This window comes from Gracilinanus agilis, chromosome 5, assembly GCF_016433145.1.
Source record: "Gracilinanus agilis isolate LMUSP501 chromosome 5, AgileGrace, whole genome shotgun sequence".
NCBI classification, from domain to species: domain Eukaryota; kingdom Metazoa; phylum Chordata; class Mammalia; order Didelphimorphia; family Didelphidae; genus Gracilinanus; species Gracilinanus agilis.
In genome coordinates, this window is record NC_058134.1 from 37,316,861 (window position 1) to 37,334,258 (window position 17,398).

The window sequence follows — 17,398 nt, forward strand, 5'->3', positions numbered from 1 at the left end:
CGCAGTAGAGATTCCTGATAGGTAGCCCAACCAGCAGACTATTGCAATGTGAAGATAAGCCCTGTCATTGCAGAGTCTTCAAAGAATCAAAATTTTATTATTCCAAGTACAATGGAGGTAGGTATGACGGATGTACGACTTTAACAATATTGAATTATGCACGTAGGTGATGTTAAAGTTTTATCAAAGAGATGTTGACTGGAAAAGTGGGCCGTCATTCAGAAAGAAGCCCATGCGAGCCGCCAGGGAGTGGCAGCACCTCAGATACTCTCTCAATCTCAACTTCATCTTGTCCAAAACAGAACCGGTTACCTTCTCAATTAAACCCAACCCTCAGGTCACACCTCCCTTCTTAGGTTGAGTGGCACACCATTTTTCTTATTCCTCATTGGATTATAAACTCTGTGAAAGCTTAACACAGTTGTGTTTAACACAACTGATACATAGTAGTTGCTTAAACATTTATTGAATTGAATTGGAGAATTGCCACCCAGCTTCACCCTTGGATGTTTCTTCTTTTACTGTCCTTTTCTAACCCAGTTCCAAGGCTTATGAATTCAACTTCTACAGTCTCTTCCCATCTGACACCATCTCTCCCACATGTGTGACCACCACCCTATTTGGATTTTAATCTCCAAATTAAACACCTGGCTTCTGGTACCATCTTTCTGACCATCTTTGCAAGACAAGTTGACTATTACCCTTCTGCAATTCAAGAAGTTTCAGTAGGTCCCTACTGTGTTCTAGATAAAATACAAATTCCTCCATTTTTCACTTAAAACCTTTTCTTGTTTGCCTCCTGTGTAATTTTCAGGCTCTTATTATTTTCCTGAAAGTTTATGTTCCAGGCAAACTGATCTATCTGGTCTTTATTAAACTTAATGGTCCATCTCCCATCTCCATGGTGTTGCACAGGCCTGAAACAAACTCCATCTCTTAAAGGAAGCCTTTCCCTTATACACCTGGCTTATTCTCTCTCCCTTCCCAATAAATCAGATATATACTTGGGATCATATTTTCAGAGCTGAAATGACTTTAGATGTAGAATGGTAGAATGGGCCTAGAGACAGAAGGTCCTGGGTTCAAATGTGGTCTCAAACATTTCCTTTGTGTGTCCCTGGGAAAGTCATTTAACCCCCATTGCCTAGCCCTCACTGCTCTTTTGCCTTAGAACCAACATATGGTATTGATTCTAAGGTGAAAGGTAAGGGTTAAAAAAAAGTCAAGTAATATAACCCTCTCATTATACATATAAGGAAACTGAGGTCAGAAGATTGCAGTTAATTGATTTGCCCAAGATCATACAGATTTTAAGTGAATGAACCCAAATTCTGAGGCAGGTCAGCATGATACTTCCTGTTTACTTACTTTATCTTTCCACTAGAATAGAAGTTGCTTGAAAACAAGAACTATTTTTCATTTTGTCTTGGACTTCCAGAAACTAGCAGTATCCCTAAAATATGGTAGGCACATAATAATTAATTGAATTGGTTTGGAATGAAGTTGACAAATGAATTGCTTGTGTGCTTGCTTGATCCTATATAATTTAAGATCTTAGCCTGAAAAACAGCATGCTGAAGTGGAAGGAGTGCTGGGTTTAACCTGATGGACCTGGATTCAAATACTGACACACTTTGTGTGACTTTAGGCACATCTCGTAACCTCTGATCTGTTGCCAGAGAGTTGGGCAAGATGACCTCAAAGGTCAGCTAAATTCATATGTCCTATGATATATGAAATTAAGGCATTGATCTCATGCCCCATATTAAGAAATTATGGTAGTATGTGGAAAAAAGTGGTCATGGCTAAGGTGTCAGTAGGTTGTAATCAGAATCATTTCAGGTATTACTTCCATCAAATTATTGAAGTAAGTGCTCTCTTTAGAGGACTGTCACCTCTCCAGGAATTCAGTGGTTACAGGTCAGTGTAGGATGACCAGACGGCCTTGAGGCCTTCTGAGAAAGTGGTTGAGGTTGCTGTGAGTGAATGGTGGTACTAAATCAATCTATTTATTTATATCTTCAATACAAACGTATTAACCATTCCATAAACAACTGGATAAATCTTTGATACAATTGGAATTCTTAAATCAGTTTAGACAAATATTTATATAAAAACCATAAAACACTTAGCTATACAAGAGTAAAATGGCCCATTAGGGTGGAGTGTGAATGACCTTCTGTTTGGGCTGTTGCAGCCTTTTTGGGGTCAGAGCCCTTTGGGCTGTCAGTCTGGTGACTGCCCCGGCCTTCCCACCCAGGCCTTGCTGCCCCATAGGAGCCTGAGCATGAGGCCTGACAGAGAGAGGGTGCTGGAGGAGCTGTGTTCAAGACAAGCCTCAACCCTAGGCAAACCCCTGAAGTCCCCAGCCACCTCCCTTTCTATGTCAGCTGATGGGCCTGTACTCTCCTTTGCAAAGCCCTAAATTCAAGATAGTGTAACTGTGTGTGTGTATGTGTGTGTATGTGTGTGTGTGTGTGTGTGTGAGAGAGAGAGAGAGAGAGAGTAAGAGAGAGAGAGAGAGAGAGAGAGAGAGATACAGAGAGAGAGATACAGAGAGAGACAGAGTTGGTGACAGGTAGTGTACCTAATAGCCACCTCAATAAAAACCATTCACAAAATACATATTCTAATTTTTATGTTAATATTAATTACCTATTAACTTGGATTTTCCTTAGTTCAAGTAATTTAGGACACAAGAAAATGCATTTTTCCAATTTTATGGATATTTGTGTTTTATATACTAGTCACCACTTTCCTGTCCAGTTTACTATAACCAAAGCTGAGACTTTTACTTCAGTTGAAAAAGGACCTTCCTTTTCACAGTGTGAAGCATTGTGTAACTTGATGTTTCCTTGATCTTTTAGGCAATGTCTTGGCCACTAGACTGCAGTAAATCTGGCAAATCAACTGGGCCTAGATTAATTTCTCAGTACTTTGGTTGTTGTGAATAATTTCTGATTAGAAAAGAGATATTAGCTGCCATCCTCCCACTCCATCTCTCTAAATCCCATAATACTTCTCAAGTGATTTCAGTACCACAGAATCTCAGGGTAGATAAGAAGAGACCTCAGAGACTCTTGCTAATGTTCAGAAAGCTGAACCACACTTCCCTCCATCATTCCCAACCATCCCAATATCATCATTGAACACCTGGAGATACATGCGTAACACTGGAAGCTCTGTACCAAAGGCTACTGACATTTTAGTTATAATTGCCCAACAATGACTATTTTCTCTCCTTGCACATTTGAGCTTGTGATAAAACCTTCGTGATTTGGTCCATTCATATTGTTTATAGAACTTATGGTTTTCCTCTTGAGAACTATTTATCCATATCATTTAACCAATCTAGTATTGGGGAAAGGATTTTGATTTTATATGTTTCCATTAATTACTTATGTTTCTTGGATAGCAGATCCTTAAGAGATATTTGATTTAAAGATATTTTTCCCCATTTGAATGCTTCCCTTTTTGTATTGGTTTAATTTTGTTTGTGCAAAACGTTTTCAATTTAACATAATTGAAATTTTTATTAAGAACTCAACCCTTAGCCATATCTATGAAAGGTACTTCATCTTGTTCTATTCTAATTTTTTTTTAAAAAACCCTTACCTTCTGTCTTAGAGTCAGTACTGTGTATTGGCTCCAAGGCAGAAGAGTGGTAAGGGTAGGCAATGGGGGTCAAGTGACTTGCCCAGGGTCACACAGCTAGGATGTGTCTCAGGCCAGATTTGAACCCAGGACCTCCCGTCTCTAGGCCTGGCTCTCAAACCACTGAGCTACCGAGCTGTCCCCTATTCTAATTTTTTAATGATATTTATATATTCAGTAGGAGCAGCTAGGTGGTATACTGGATAATGTTGGGCCTGAAGTCAGGAAGTCTAGAGTTGAAAGTAAGCCTCAGCCACTTTACTAGCTAAGTGACCCTAAGCAAATCACTTAATTTCTGCCTACCTCAGCTTCCTTATCTGTAAAATGGGAATAACAATAACACCTACTTAGCAGAGTTGTGAAGATCAAATGATGATAATAATTGTAAAGCATTTAGCACAGTGCTTGGCACATAGAGGCATTATCTAAATGCCCGCTATTATCATTATCATTATTATTATTACTTACCTAACTTACTAAGAATGTGACTTGACATAAATCACAACCTCTTCAACATTAATTTTGTTGTCTATAAAATGAGGATAACCTTACCCCAGAATGTGGCACAAATCAAATAATTTGTTTGAAAAGTCTTTGAAAACTATGAAAAGCCATACCAGTTTGATACTATGGGTTAGGCCTTCTAGCAACATGGAGTTTATTATATATACTTCAAGATTCATTTCACACAAAAGAACCCCCCAAAACTTTGCAGATGTGCAGAAGTTACAAATTATGTCATATCAAAACACAAAAAATTTCATTTGACTTCAGAAGGGAACAAGGACAAGGCTGAATTTTGGCTGGTCTATTATCGAAAGCTAAGTCTGGGAATACTTTCTCAGGGACAAATAGCCCCCACTGGAGTAGGTTTTGTCTAAATTTTGTCCATTATTGATCTTGACATGTCTAGAAACAGATTCAGAGACCAGGCAGCCTTTTGCTTAATTTCTGTCTTTAGTCTTGGAGAGAAATTGTTAACTTCTTAACTTCTGGTTTGCTAGGAACTTAAAGCTTTTCAATAAGGAAAGGTGTGGATCAGAAAAGGAGTCAAAAGAGGAGTCTCAGATTTTTATCTGTTTGAGACTGTTTCTCTTATTGGCTTCCCACAAGGCCTTGCTTGTACAAAAGCAGGAGCCATGGGCTTCTGGTGGAAATGGATGCAGGTAGGCCGCATCAGTGAGCAAGAGCAATCTACACATCGGGAAATTCATAAACTTCAATGGAGAAAGGAAATTACTCTTTTGGCTTCCTTTATAAGTCTTTCTATTTGGTATTATGCATTTTTAGAATTATTATTCTGATGAAAGGTCCATGGGCTTCCCCAGTCCCAGACCTCTAACGAGGTCCAGGGCACAAAAAAGGTCAAGGGCGCTCCCCTATGGCACTTCAACTTCTTGGGAGAAGGTTTCCTTGGTTATGGAGCCTTTTGGGTGCCATTGGAAGGAGTTGTTCTCTTTCCTGTTGTCTTCTTGAGCCTATCTCATTAAAGCTGAACCTTTGTAATTGGATTGGAAAAATTCCACTTGGTTTAAGGGCTTTCAAAGCTTATGAGTACAATTATTTTTTGTAACTGTTAAATGATAAAAGGAAGCTGCATTGATTTGGAAGAGAGCCACAGACTCTTTTTTAACAGCCTTATAAAGGACTAAATATTTTTGCCATTATTTACCCATTTTCCTGAAGAAGTCATGTCCTTTAGTGAATTGCAAAGGTTTTAAATCATGATTATCATTTAAGAGATAAATGTGGGGAAGGTCTGTGTATCTTTTCAACGTGACTTGTTTGAACTTGCAGAGCATTTTGTTAAGTTTGACTCAGGGAGACCATCAATAGGCTGACATGAGCCTTGAAATTTAGTTCATTGGAAAACAGGAAATATAGGTCTAATTCCTTTATTCAAACTCAGTAAATGGTTTGGGACAATTAATTTCCAATTGTTTCCCAGTAGAGCAGATTTACTTGTATATTAATGAGGCACAGGTGTTAGGCCCCTGGTGCCTGCATGCCTGGGAGGCATATTTAGGTTGTTTATCTAGTCAGCCATAGGTACTGCAAGGTACTCAAGCTTGCCTTTAACAGTTTATACAGTGAGGCTTTTTAATTTTTTGATGTTTTTTTAAATTTGCTAGCACCTGTTAAAATTTTAAAACTGATCATGTAGAAAGAAGAAGAAGAGAATTCAATAGTAAAGAGCACTAAAGTTAAAGAAAGTAGTCTTCTCTTCTGGTTAACTGCCCATCCTGACATTAAGAGGGAAAAAAAGGTTCATTTAAGCCAATATGTCATGTGAAAAACCGGTACAGTCAATGGCATACTTTTTGTCATCTATTTCTGGAGCAGGTATGGCTTTGTCTGTGGCTAAAACAGTTATAGTTTTCTATTAATATTCATTTTTCTTGTTTATTCACTGAACTGCAGTACCAACATTTTAGAGGAAATGGAATAGCCTCCATAGACATTATGAATTTCAGTAGCTGGCATAATTATAGCGATCTACATATTCATTAAATCCAGGAAAGAAATGTGTCCAAAAAGACAGCCATGCGTTCAGAAACATCACCCAACTCAATATGTGCCTTTTTAAAGTTTTGTGCTTTCTCCTTGTCAAGAAGTACTTGGTTTTCTCTGAACCAACACCCCTTCGAAAAGCTGTATAGGTTTTAGAAATGATTCCTCTGCCCTATTTTCTTTCATGTAGTAAAGAATGGGAAGAACTATTTGTAAACAACAATTACTTGGCAACTATACGGCTGAAGGGGATTAATGGGCAGCTGAGAAGCAGCAGGTTCCGCAGTGTTTGCTGGAAGGTAAGAAGAAAATATTTATTTACAGTTTGTGGTTGCAGTATATCAGCACATTACCTGATGCACTGGGAGATTACTGATGCAAAGAATCACTGAATTTTCCAAGAGACTTCCTCCCCAATTTTTGCCATCCATTTTGTCTTTCATAGGACATTTGCTAATAAGATTGAGACACCTTAGTTTTCAGTAGCTGGCAGTGGGAAAGGTTCATTCAAAATGAACATCTTTCCTTGGGTTAACGTCTCATTTGACAGTGAAAAATACACTCTGATGGACAGCTCTGCCTTGCCTACCAGTTTTTTGCAGGAAAATTCTACTTCTAAAATGTATTTAATCAACAAAGCATGACTTATATATCTGTTTTATATAAACACACACCTCGTTGTGTATGTGTGTGTTTTTAAAAGGCATTTGATTAATTTCAAACATCAAATTGCCTATCAGGGCAAGTGCCTTATTTTATTTTTTATTTTTATTTTTTGGTCTGCCCAATTTTCTTCATAAACAATAGCTTGAAAAGACTTCCAATTTGAATTAGTAGAAACACAATTTAAAGAATTCATTCAAGTCTCCTTTGGAGAAAATGGGCCATTGGTTACCATCTTAGTAGTACTGAATTGTAAGCTTTTTTTTTTCCTTGCCTTTAAAATATTGCTTTTTTTTTGTCTTTCAAAGGGAGCTGAGGTGATAACTGATTTCAAAAATAACTTCTATCTAAAGTTTTAAAGCTTTTGTTTACATAGATTAAGCATACCCAGTTAGATGAACATAAAGACTGGAAGAATCACAAGATCTTGTTTGAGATTTAATAATTAAAATACATTTTTCTTCTATTTGATAGAAGCAGTAAAAGAAGAACTACTTCCATTCTTCTCAGTCCAATTGTGCTGTTACCTATTTTCTGTTCCTTAACTTTTAGTAGAATCTTTCACTTGCTAAAAATAAACACAAAGCCAGATTTACCATGATGTTAGGTTAAGGGAAATTAAATCAAATTTTTTTTTTGAGAAAATTTTTTTGAGAAAATCTTATTTTCCATAATTGATTGCTGGTTACTAATTGCATTTGTTTTGCTAAAGGAAGAAAGAATATGTTTTTTCACAATTAGCTATCCTCAGCCCTGGATTTTCATCAGTAAACCTATATGTTTCAAGAGAATAAAAGCTATAACCAACACTTTGACCATTTTTGATGCTTTTCTTTTTATTTCCAATAAACACCAATGCCACTCTCTTGAGGCTTGATTAAATCAGATTTGATATATATTTTTTCTTAACATGAGTCCTGAAAAAAATGACCCCATTTTATGACGTTACTTTTTTATTTATAAACTTTGTATTATTTGTTTTTCATTTATTATAGTGATATCTTTTAAGTAAAGATTACTAGTAATTTTAAATAACATTATTTAATTACAGTAGGGGTAATATATTTGCTTTGGTGATTTTTTTTACATAATTACATCTTTTTCTCTTTTGGAATAACAACTTCATTTCTTATTCACAACAGCTTTTTCTGAATGTTCTCCCTCAAGATAAAAGTCAGTGGGCTAGCCAAACCAAGGAATTGAGAGCATGGTACAACAGAATCAAAGAAAGAGTATGTAGCATTTTAACAGATATAATTGGTCTTTTTTGTTAGCTTCAAAGAAAAGCCCAGATTCTGGTTTTGATTTTTGTTTTATTTCTTCCCCTCCCTCCTCCCCCCAGCATATTACCAACCCTCGGAAAGCTGCAGGACAACAGGATTTGATGATCAATAATCCTCTCTCTCAGGATGAAGGGGTAAAAAGTTGTCTTTGAATCATTTTTTATAGGCAGCCTTACTGACTGATTTAATAAATATGTTTAAAATGCAAGCAATTAATACTGGTTTTCTGTCTGAAACCCCATATTTCCATACCAACTATTCCTAAGTCCCACTTACTATCTTAAATCTTAAAGCATTTTACCAGGTAACTATCTACAGCATTCTGTTTGGTAGCGGGGAAGAAGCCACGATGTGGGAGAGGAGACACAGGGAACAAGGCATACAGGGATGAGAAGAGAGAGGAAGGAAAGACGGAAGGCAGGCTGGCTAGCTTCCTTGTAAGGAGAACAGTGCCCTCTGCCCCCTCTCTATGTACTCTCTTCCTGAGCTATGACAGAGATGGTGAACCTCCTGTCTGGGTGAATAGTCTCAGTAGGGAGAAGGTGCTGGAGAGCCTCTAAATCAGGAGTTCTTTCCTGGGGTCTGCAGACCATGAGTTGATGCCAGTGTCTGCGAACTTGGATGGGGAAAAAATGGACATCTTTATTTTCACTGATGTCTAACTGAAAATTTTCCTATCATTCAGTTTATTAATTTTTAAAACATTATTCTGAGATCAAGCTTCACCAGATTGCTAATGTGATCTTTTGACAGAAAGAAAGTGAAGGATCCCTTCCTGCTTTAAGTAATCATCTGGAAGGCAGTTTTAGCTTAGCAATCCAGTAGGCTTGGTAGATATTCCCGTCTTTCATTGGAATATAACTTTTTTTTAAACTGTAAGCTTTACAGTGACTCAACTCTGATTGACCCATAGCATCTCCTCCCCATTCAGGTTTCCATATCAGGGGACTATGGATCTGTTTCTCAAATAAAAATGTTCAAAGTGAGCTCAAATGAGTTTTAAGAGAACAAACCAGAAAAAAAATTGTTTGTCTTTTCTCTTTCTAAATATTGAGGAGAAAAATACTTGTTTCTTGCAAAATATTAGGTGTAGTTATTCTTTCAGATATTAAATTAGATTTGAACCTGAAGTGGTAGTCCAAATTGCTCCCTTCACTTGCTTCTTAGCAAACCTAGCCTTCAAAGCTTTTTTGGCAGTGACTAATAATAGCTGGATGTCTTTCTTTTTGGACTTTTCTGCTATTCACTGTTACCAAAGAATTAGAGTACAAAATTAATGAAAATGTGCCAAAGTCTTTATGAAAATTAACAAAAATTGCTAATACATTTAGTCTATCTTTCATACTATATGGTATTCAAAACTTTAAATATTTCATTATTTTATTAGTAAGTTAATAAACATTTATTTATCACCTTCTACATGCCATACATTGTGCTAATCACCAAAGTGCTGAAAAGTGTATAATGACAAAGATTTTTTCATAATCAAAAATTCAAGTAAGAATCCATTAAATTACTGTCCAACTTTCTGTTAAAAAGTATCATGTTGAGGTTATTAGATAAGAGAACACCCAAAAAGTGCCTCACAGAGAACTCCAGGCCTTACTCTTCAGAGCCATCTTGATACTCAAATAAGTCTCCTGCTCACATTTCTTGCTGTCCCAAATATTCTACCTTATTATACCTAGTAGTTGGCCAGCTTTGAAGATTAGTTTGAGACCTGCCACAGAACGGTTTTCCCTAGAATTGCTATAAGAGACAAGGAAATTAAAATGGCCCCTTCCTTCACAATACATCAGTAAGCCAGACTATCTTTTCAAGGTACAATCCAAACTTCCCCAAGTTCTCGTGTTTCTCAAAATTGTAACAGCTTCTCCAACAGGCAGAAGGGTGTCATTGGCCTGATTAAGAGGTGTGAGCGAGCAGATACCCAGGGCATGCAGCTTATTTTATTGAAGCCTTAGACAGAACCAAGAAAATTGTTTTAATGAAAATCCTTTAAATGCTCAGCTACTATTTCTTAGAGACTATGTAAACCACCTTTGTTAGATATCTGACTACCATGTATTGGTAACAACCAAGGTTTTATAAAGACCATACAATAATGTTGAGTGAAGAAATTGTATTAGAATATGCACACATTTAAGAGTTTGAAATAGGCTTTAAAAATGTCTGGTCAACCACAAGTTTTCTATTTTTAAAGGAAAAAAGACTTAACAGAAAGATGATCAATTTAATTTAATCTTAGAAAAGTTATTTACATTTATTTTTTTGCAGTAGGCACCAGACAAATACTACTATTTCAAGTGATGCTTTTTTCTTCATTTCAGAGTCTTTGGAATAAATTTTTTCAGGATAAGGAGCTTCGAGCAATGATTGAACAGGATGTCAAAAGAACGTATGTATGAAAAATACTTAAAAAAATTCTTTTAAAAATTCGTAGTTATATTATTTCTAAAACTATATAGTTCTTATTATTTGCCTTATAATTTCTCCATAATAAAAAGACCAGAAGAAAGACAAACTCACATAAGATTTGAAATATATTAAATTGAATCAATACTTTACATTTATTAGTGATTTCAGTTCTTTAATAAAGAATTGGTATGGTTCACTAAAAATATAGATTTTTAAAATGTGAAACAAAGGATCTTTTGACAGATTTCTTCTGATGAAAGTTTCATTTTAAAATATATAAAAGTTTAGTATTATAAAAATTAACTATAATATAATTGGAAGAGCTAAGCACTTCCTTTTCTTGTTAACATTCTCTAATGTGTTATATTGTCATTATGCTTGTTGAAGTCTTATCAACATTGCTGCCAGATGTGGTACTCTAGGACTCAAGAATCTATGCCCTTTAAATCTATAAAAGAACACACTACTTCCTACCCTGTCTCCAACATTTCTACTTGCCTAATCCCTTGTTATCCTTCTTGGCCTCTCATGCAATTAGGCACAGAACTTTGCAATTCTGGCACCCTTTGACCATCCAGCTATTTCGGAATAGTTCTCTGGGACTCAACTCTTTTCCTACAAAATTTACAACTATTACAGTAATATTCTAAAATGTGAAATAATAAGAGATACTAATAGTAGCTTTGGCCTGTCAGAAGAAAGATACAATAACAAAAATACAAAAACAATGCTTTTTAGTACTTTACAAATACATTTTGTATATGTAAGAAGAGCTTAAGATAATTATTCCCATTTGCAGGATGAAATGGCTTGCTCCAGTTCAGACAACTCAAGACGACTCCATCTAGGCCTCTCTAATCAAAAATTTTACCCTCTGTCCCTTCTCCTGGAGTCATCTCCCCAAAATAGAGAGATTGACTATTGTGACCAAAGGAACAAAGTCCTTGAAGGGATCCCAATGGCCCAGTGACATGGAGTTGGAAGCTTGGATTCCTTTCCATTACACTCTTTTATCCTCCTAATTGATCTTAATGTTCAGTGACTCATACTGTTTCCCTAGCATCAGTCTTTTGGTCACTTTCCCAACATTTGATGTTGTTAAAATAAGTTCGAGTCTCCCAACCCTTCCTCAGCAGGGGCTTTATTCTTAGTTCCATCTCCCACTCCCAATCAAGAGACTTAAGTATTTGTTCCCAAATTAAGCACCACCTTCTACAAGAAGCCTTTGCTTCCTTTCCTCCCATGCTAACTTGTAGTGAATTTCATTGGGGTTATTGAACTTTCTTCTCTTTTTGTTTGTTCAGTATATATTTACATGTTCTTAATGTCTCCACCAGTAGGATTTAAGCCCCTTGAGAGTAGCAATAGCTTCATTCTTTGTATTTTTATCCTCAGCCTCTAGCTCGCACCTATGAAATATTTATCCAGAGTTCTTGTGTTATATTGACTTTTCATGGTTTCTAGAGTTTGTTGAAGTATCAAGTGTTTAGGATTCTGAGTATGAGTTCACTATAGCAATGCCTACACCCAGATACACATACAGTGTAGGTGCATGCTCCCAGATTTTTATTTGTCTTTCAGTTTACAAAAAAGTCTGTTAACAGATTCTTAATATTTTTCAAGCACCTCCTGAGTATGCAAAGCAAGATTCCTGCCCTCAAAGAGCTCATAGTCTGATGGTAAAGACACAACATTCCAGGGAGCCCAGAGAGTGAAGATGAGGAAAGCTTCAGTTTCTACAACTGTAAAATAAGGATAATAACAGCACCTATATCTAAGGGTCATTGTGAGGGTTAAATGAGTTAATATTTATAAAGCACTTAGCATGGTGCCTGTCACATAATAGGTCCTGAATAAATGCTTATTCTCTTCTATCCCCTCTTCTCTTCCTTTCAATAGTACCTTTAGTCTGATTCTTACCTTGTTCTGGTATCATTTTTTCATATATTTAAAAGAACTAATGGGAATTTACCTACCATCACTGAATAATTAATACCCTGAAGTTGATGCATGTATTTTAATCCACACTATTAGAAGTTGTAATTATGTAAAATATGGTCATTGTTTCTAGCCCAATAGAAATATGCCGTGTGAATTCAAATTACATTCCTCTACTTAACCCCAACTTTCTTACAGAAGCAGCAACTCTGGGGTTATGTAAGTAGTAGTCTCTAGATGATGTATTTATAGAAGTCTTCATCAACCTACAGTTCTCTAAAATCATATCTTCATAGACCTAGGCCACAGATTTACCAGTGACTGACATAGTGGCATAGTGGAGTAAACTACAAATTTCCAGAATGAACTTTGGAGACATCCTACAAAAAAAAAGCAGCGCCAATATACCCCTTCAACTCAGCTTCTTTCAATTCTGCCCAATGCAATATCATCATATCTTGGTTCTTGACAAATAAAAGGTTTTTTCTGTACATTAAAAAAAATCAGTTAAGAATGTAATTATTTCATTTTTAGTATATGTACTGCCAAAGCAAGCACTCATTATTCCATGTTTATCAAAGAAAATATCCAGCATCTCTGCAGTTCCCACAGGCCCAAGCAGTTCATACCCTCTGTCGATAGGGGAACTCATTCATGGAACTCTCTCCTCATTTGTGGATATTGTGCCTCCTCAGAACATCTTTCTGTTATCCCACATGGATGTTCTCCCACAGATCCTATCCTGAGGATCTTGTCAACGTGCTAAGGGCTTTCTTCCTGGTCTTTTTCCCTTTCCCCAGTTCTGGTACAGCATTAGAGCTGCCAGCTTATATCTATCCATTATTCTCTGCCATGACTGATGAGCCACTTCTCTGATCATACATTTCCTCTGTGATCTTTCTTGTACTTCTCTTGCATGTGGGTTATCATTGGAAATGTATTGCAGCTAATATGCCCCAACCAGAGCCTTTCTGTTGCATTTTGGATTATCCACAGTTTTGGTTCTTAGATATTCCAACATTCACAACCCTGCAGTCACTAGGAGAACATGTGTGTCTGTCTGTTTTAAGATGGGTATTTGGGTATTTTGTACTCAGAACCAGTTTGAGATCATTGAAAGCACTTTGCCATTTACTAACTCTAATCCAATCTACTCATTCTCTTGTTCTACTGTGGGCCTAATTCATTGTACATTTATAGTGTTGTACTTTATCTTTTACTATCCAAAAAAAATATGGGTCCATTCTTCTGTGAGCTTTTTCATTTCTCATCTTCTTCGCCAGAAAACCTCTTGGCTTAACTCCCATGATCTTGATCTTTATTCAACAGTGACTTAACACTAAGGTTATGAAATCCTGTACCTAGAGTCAGAAAAACCAATTCCTTGATAAAAATGTGTGGTAGCACAGGGTCAAGTACAGATAGCTGGGCTATTCCATTAGAGAGCTGCCATTTTGACATTGCATCCTTAACATCTACTCTTTGAGTGCAGCGATCCAACCAGTTCTTAATGCATCTGAATTGTATGGTCATCTGGACCTCACTCCTTGTGTCTTCCCCACAAGATTATTATGTGGTACCATACAAAACTTTACTAAAATCTAGGTAAATTATCTTCTCAGCATTCCTTTCATCTACTATTTTAGTAATCTCTTCAAAAAAAGAAATGAAGTTAGTCTGGCATGGCCTGTTCTGGATGAAACCCTGCTGGTTCTAGGTAATTAGAGCCTCCTTATCTAGACATAGGTCAACCAGATCTTTGATGATCCTGTCTGGAAGTTTCCTGGGAAGTAAAGTCAATGTGCTTGTTGGCCTGTAGTTTATAAGAGTTTTAGCTTCTCTTTCCTTGCAGTACCTCCCCCCTTTTCTATAATGTTTCATGCATCATTTTCAGTATCTCTGCAGCCAAAGTGCCATTTTTTTTGGAGACACAAAGATCTAGTTTCTCTGGACATCAGAAGTCACTGAGGACAGCTTCCTGCCTCCTTCTCATTGCATAACTGATCTCAGATACTTGTTTCCTGTTAGTCAATTGTGTTGTAATCCAGTATAAAAATTGTTTGTTTATAGAGAAAATAGAAACAGAACAAGAATTTAGCACCTCCACTTTCTCTGTTGTAAGTGATCGTCCTCTCCTCTGGCCCCACCAAGGCCCTATGCCATCTTGGATCTTCTTTCTACTCCCAGAGAGCTAGATTAATAATGACGATGATGATGATGATGATAAAAATGATAGCCCTATTGATTGTTCCTACCTTTAATCCCAGCTTCAACTCATTTTTGGCTTTTGAGTTTCTGACACAATTTTTACAAGACTCTCATAGTTGCATTTATTCTCTATTACCTGGCCTTGTTTCTCTCATGCCTCTCTCATTCTGCATAGTCTTTCCCAGATTCCTATCAAGTAGCTCAGCAGATTTTCTTTATCAAATTTCAAATAGCTTCCAATTTTTACTATCAAGTTCATCTATTCCAGGTGACTTGAATTCAGCAAGAGCAGCTTGATCTTCTTTTGGGTTAGCAAGTCTTTAGACACATTTGCTCTTTCCAGCTCTTTCTTCTAGGCAGAGAATATAAAACAGTTAAGCAGTTGTCTGTTTTAGTCAACCCATCCTTCCGAAATGTGGCCCCTTTTTTTCTCTCCTTCTTCCCCTTTCCTGAAGAACACTTACTTTCTTTGTCTTTAAATTTCTTTGCCATTCTGGCCTTGCGAACACTATCCTTCCAAGTCCTAGCTTCATTTTTATATTCTTCTTCCATCTCACAAACTTACTTCTATCTATATCAAATTTATTTTTGTTTTTGAGCTCCCTGTGCATCCACATCACTTTCTTTAGAAAACTTCCCTTTCTCCTCTCTATTAGAATTGGTTTGTTCCCCGCCCCATCTCTTCCCCAGTCTTCAGAATTACATTTCTTTAGCACTTCCCATGCTTTCTAGCTCTCTTGCAATTCCTAGAAGAATTTTATTCCACAAGATCTTACCTCCTCTTCCACTGAATTCTTTGAAAATAGCTATCGGTATATAGGGTATGAGTTAGGCATCTTCATTCTACTCTCCTTCTGTAATATGAATTACAAGAGAGAGCAGTCACTTGATAAGAAGGCACCCATCCTTTCCAAAGAACAGGAAGGACTTTCTTATTGGATTTAATATCCAGAACAGAATTTCCTCATGTAGTTTCCTCCAGCTTTTGAAACTTAGTCAAACTCTAATTTTTAAAAGAATTATTTTAAATAACATTCACAAATAGACAAAAGCAACCTTCAATATTTATTTGATTTAGTAATTTAATAATATTATTTAATAATTAACTTTTCGGAAATGTTTCCTAGTGAGCTGGTCCACAATTCAGGTTGTCCCACTAAAAAGTTACATTTCTTAAAATTCATTTTTATTTTTTTAAATGATTCCTCAGGGAAAGAAGATTTTACAAGAAATTTCAGAGCAGAATTGATTTTGGTGTGTGTTAATGCAGACAATCTGCCCAGTGTTAAAATGTTAAAGGGAAAAAAAAAACACAAGCTGCCATGTTCGTGTGATCACACCAAAATAGCAGCTTGTATTTATATTTTCACTCTCCTAGAGGTGGACTGCAGGCGCACATGAATGAGGGGGAGAGCTTTGTGTTGTGTTGCGATTTTGTTTAATGCAGACAAAGTACACGCTTGTGCATGCACAACCAGCCCTCACATATGCACTCGTTCACAGCCTGGAAAGTGAAAACTACAACACAAGCCGCTCTCTAAGAGTTGTCAGCAACCTGCGCGCGCGCGCGCGCGTGTGTGTGTGTGTGTGTGTGTGTGTGTATGTGTGTGTGTGTTTCTTAAATATTAAAGAGGGGGGGAAACAGATTTTCAGGAATACAAGGAACAATTCTTTTATCAAGTGGCTCACAGCTCTTCCCCATTGACAGTATTTAAGGTAAAATTCAATATTTAGCCAACTCCTGTGGTTGTAAGGATCGAAAATGTATACATTCTCATTTACTATTTTTGCTTCATGTTTTTCTTTCTCTGTGACATTTCAGTTTTGTCTATATTTCTGTGTTTCACTAAAGTTTCTTACTTTAAAACTTGGAATCCTCTTTACTACAAAAGACATTTTCTTTCTCTAGTCGAGTGGGTGCATTTTCAAAAGGGCAGAGAGTGGTAGTCCTTTGATCAACATGTCGGGTAGCCCTTCCTTCGGCATCTAAGGAGCAGTAGGAGGAGGACATTACTTTGGCAGGAACTTTGTCATCCAGAGCTTCTCAGCAATAGGATTGTTTCCAACCCTCTGACATCCAATCTGTTTTCACTAAGCCAGCTTGTAGCCGCTCTTCATGATTGGGTATTCAGATTATTGTTGATAGTTAAAAATAAAGTGAGGTTTGTGCATTAGCATTATGAAATCACTCCCTAAAATCCCCCAAAGGCCTAGGCCTTCTCATCTAGGTTTAATTAAAGTTTAATTCAGGCTGTTAGTCCTCATCAAAAGTTTCAGCAGGTTCAGAAATAAATAGTACATAACATGAAGGTTGTGCTGGAAGAGAAACTTCTTAAACAAGAAGCACAAAACTGTGAAATCTTTTTGCCAAATCTTGCGGCCTACCATGTCTCACTAACTACAAAATAAATAGTATTATTAGGTTTATTATTAGATAATGATTGAATTTTTAGCATCAAAAAAAGACTTTGGAGATCATCCTATTTGAACTTCTTATTTAATAGTTGATAGAACTAAGCTCCCAAAGAACCCTGAAACCTTGTGAGCTAGTTAGTTAGTACTAACTTGGCCCTGAAGTCCCAAGCCACTGACCTCAGCCAGTGGTTGCCCTCTATGTGTGTTTGTATTATTGTTTTTTCCAAGATAGATATGTAGAGTGCTTTCAAACAGATTCAGCAACTCTATCCTTATAATTTGAGGCTTTGATTTTCCTTTTCCCTCTA

General features: G+C 36.7%; 1 protein-coding gene across 1 annotated transcript in view; it reads left to right on the forward strand.

Annotated features, from left to right (window-relative positions):
* TBC1D5 (TBC1 domain family member 5) overlaps window positions 1-17,398 on the forward strand; it is a 650,187-nt gene that overhangs the window by 414,357 nt on the left and 218,432 nt on the right. The window contains exons 6-9 of the mRNA XM_044678890.1: window positions 6,356-6,464; window positions 7,971-8,060; window positions 8,171-8,245; window positions 10,442-10,509. Of these exons, the coding sequence (XP_044534825.1) occupies window positions 6,356-6,464; window positions 7,971-8,060; window positions 8,171-8,245; window positions 10,442-10,509 (342 nt within the window). The remainder of the gene's footprint in view (window positions 1-6,355; window positions 6,465-7,970; window positions 8,061-8,170; window positions 8,246-10,441; window positions 10,510-17,398) is intronic.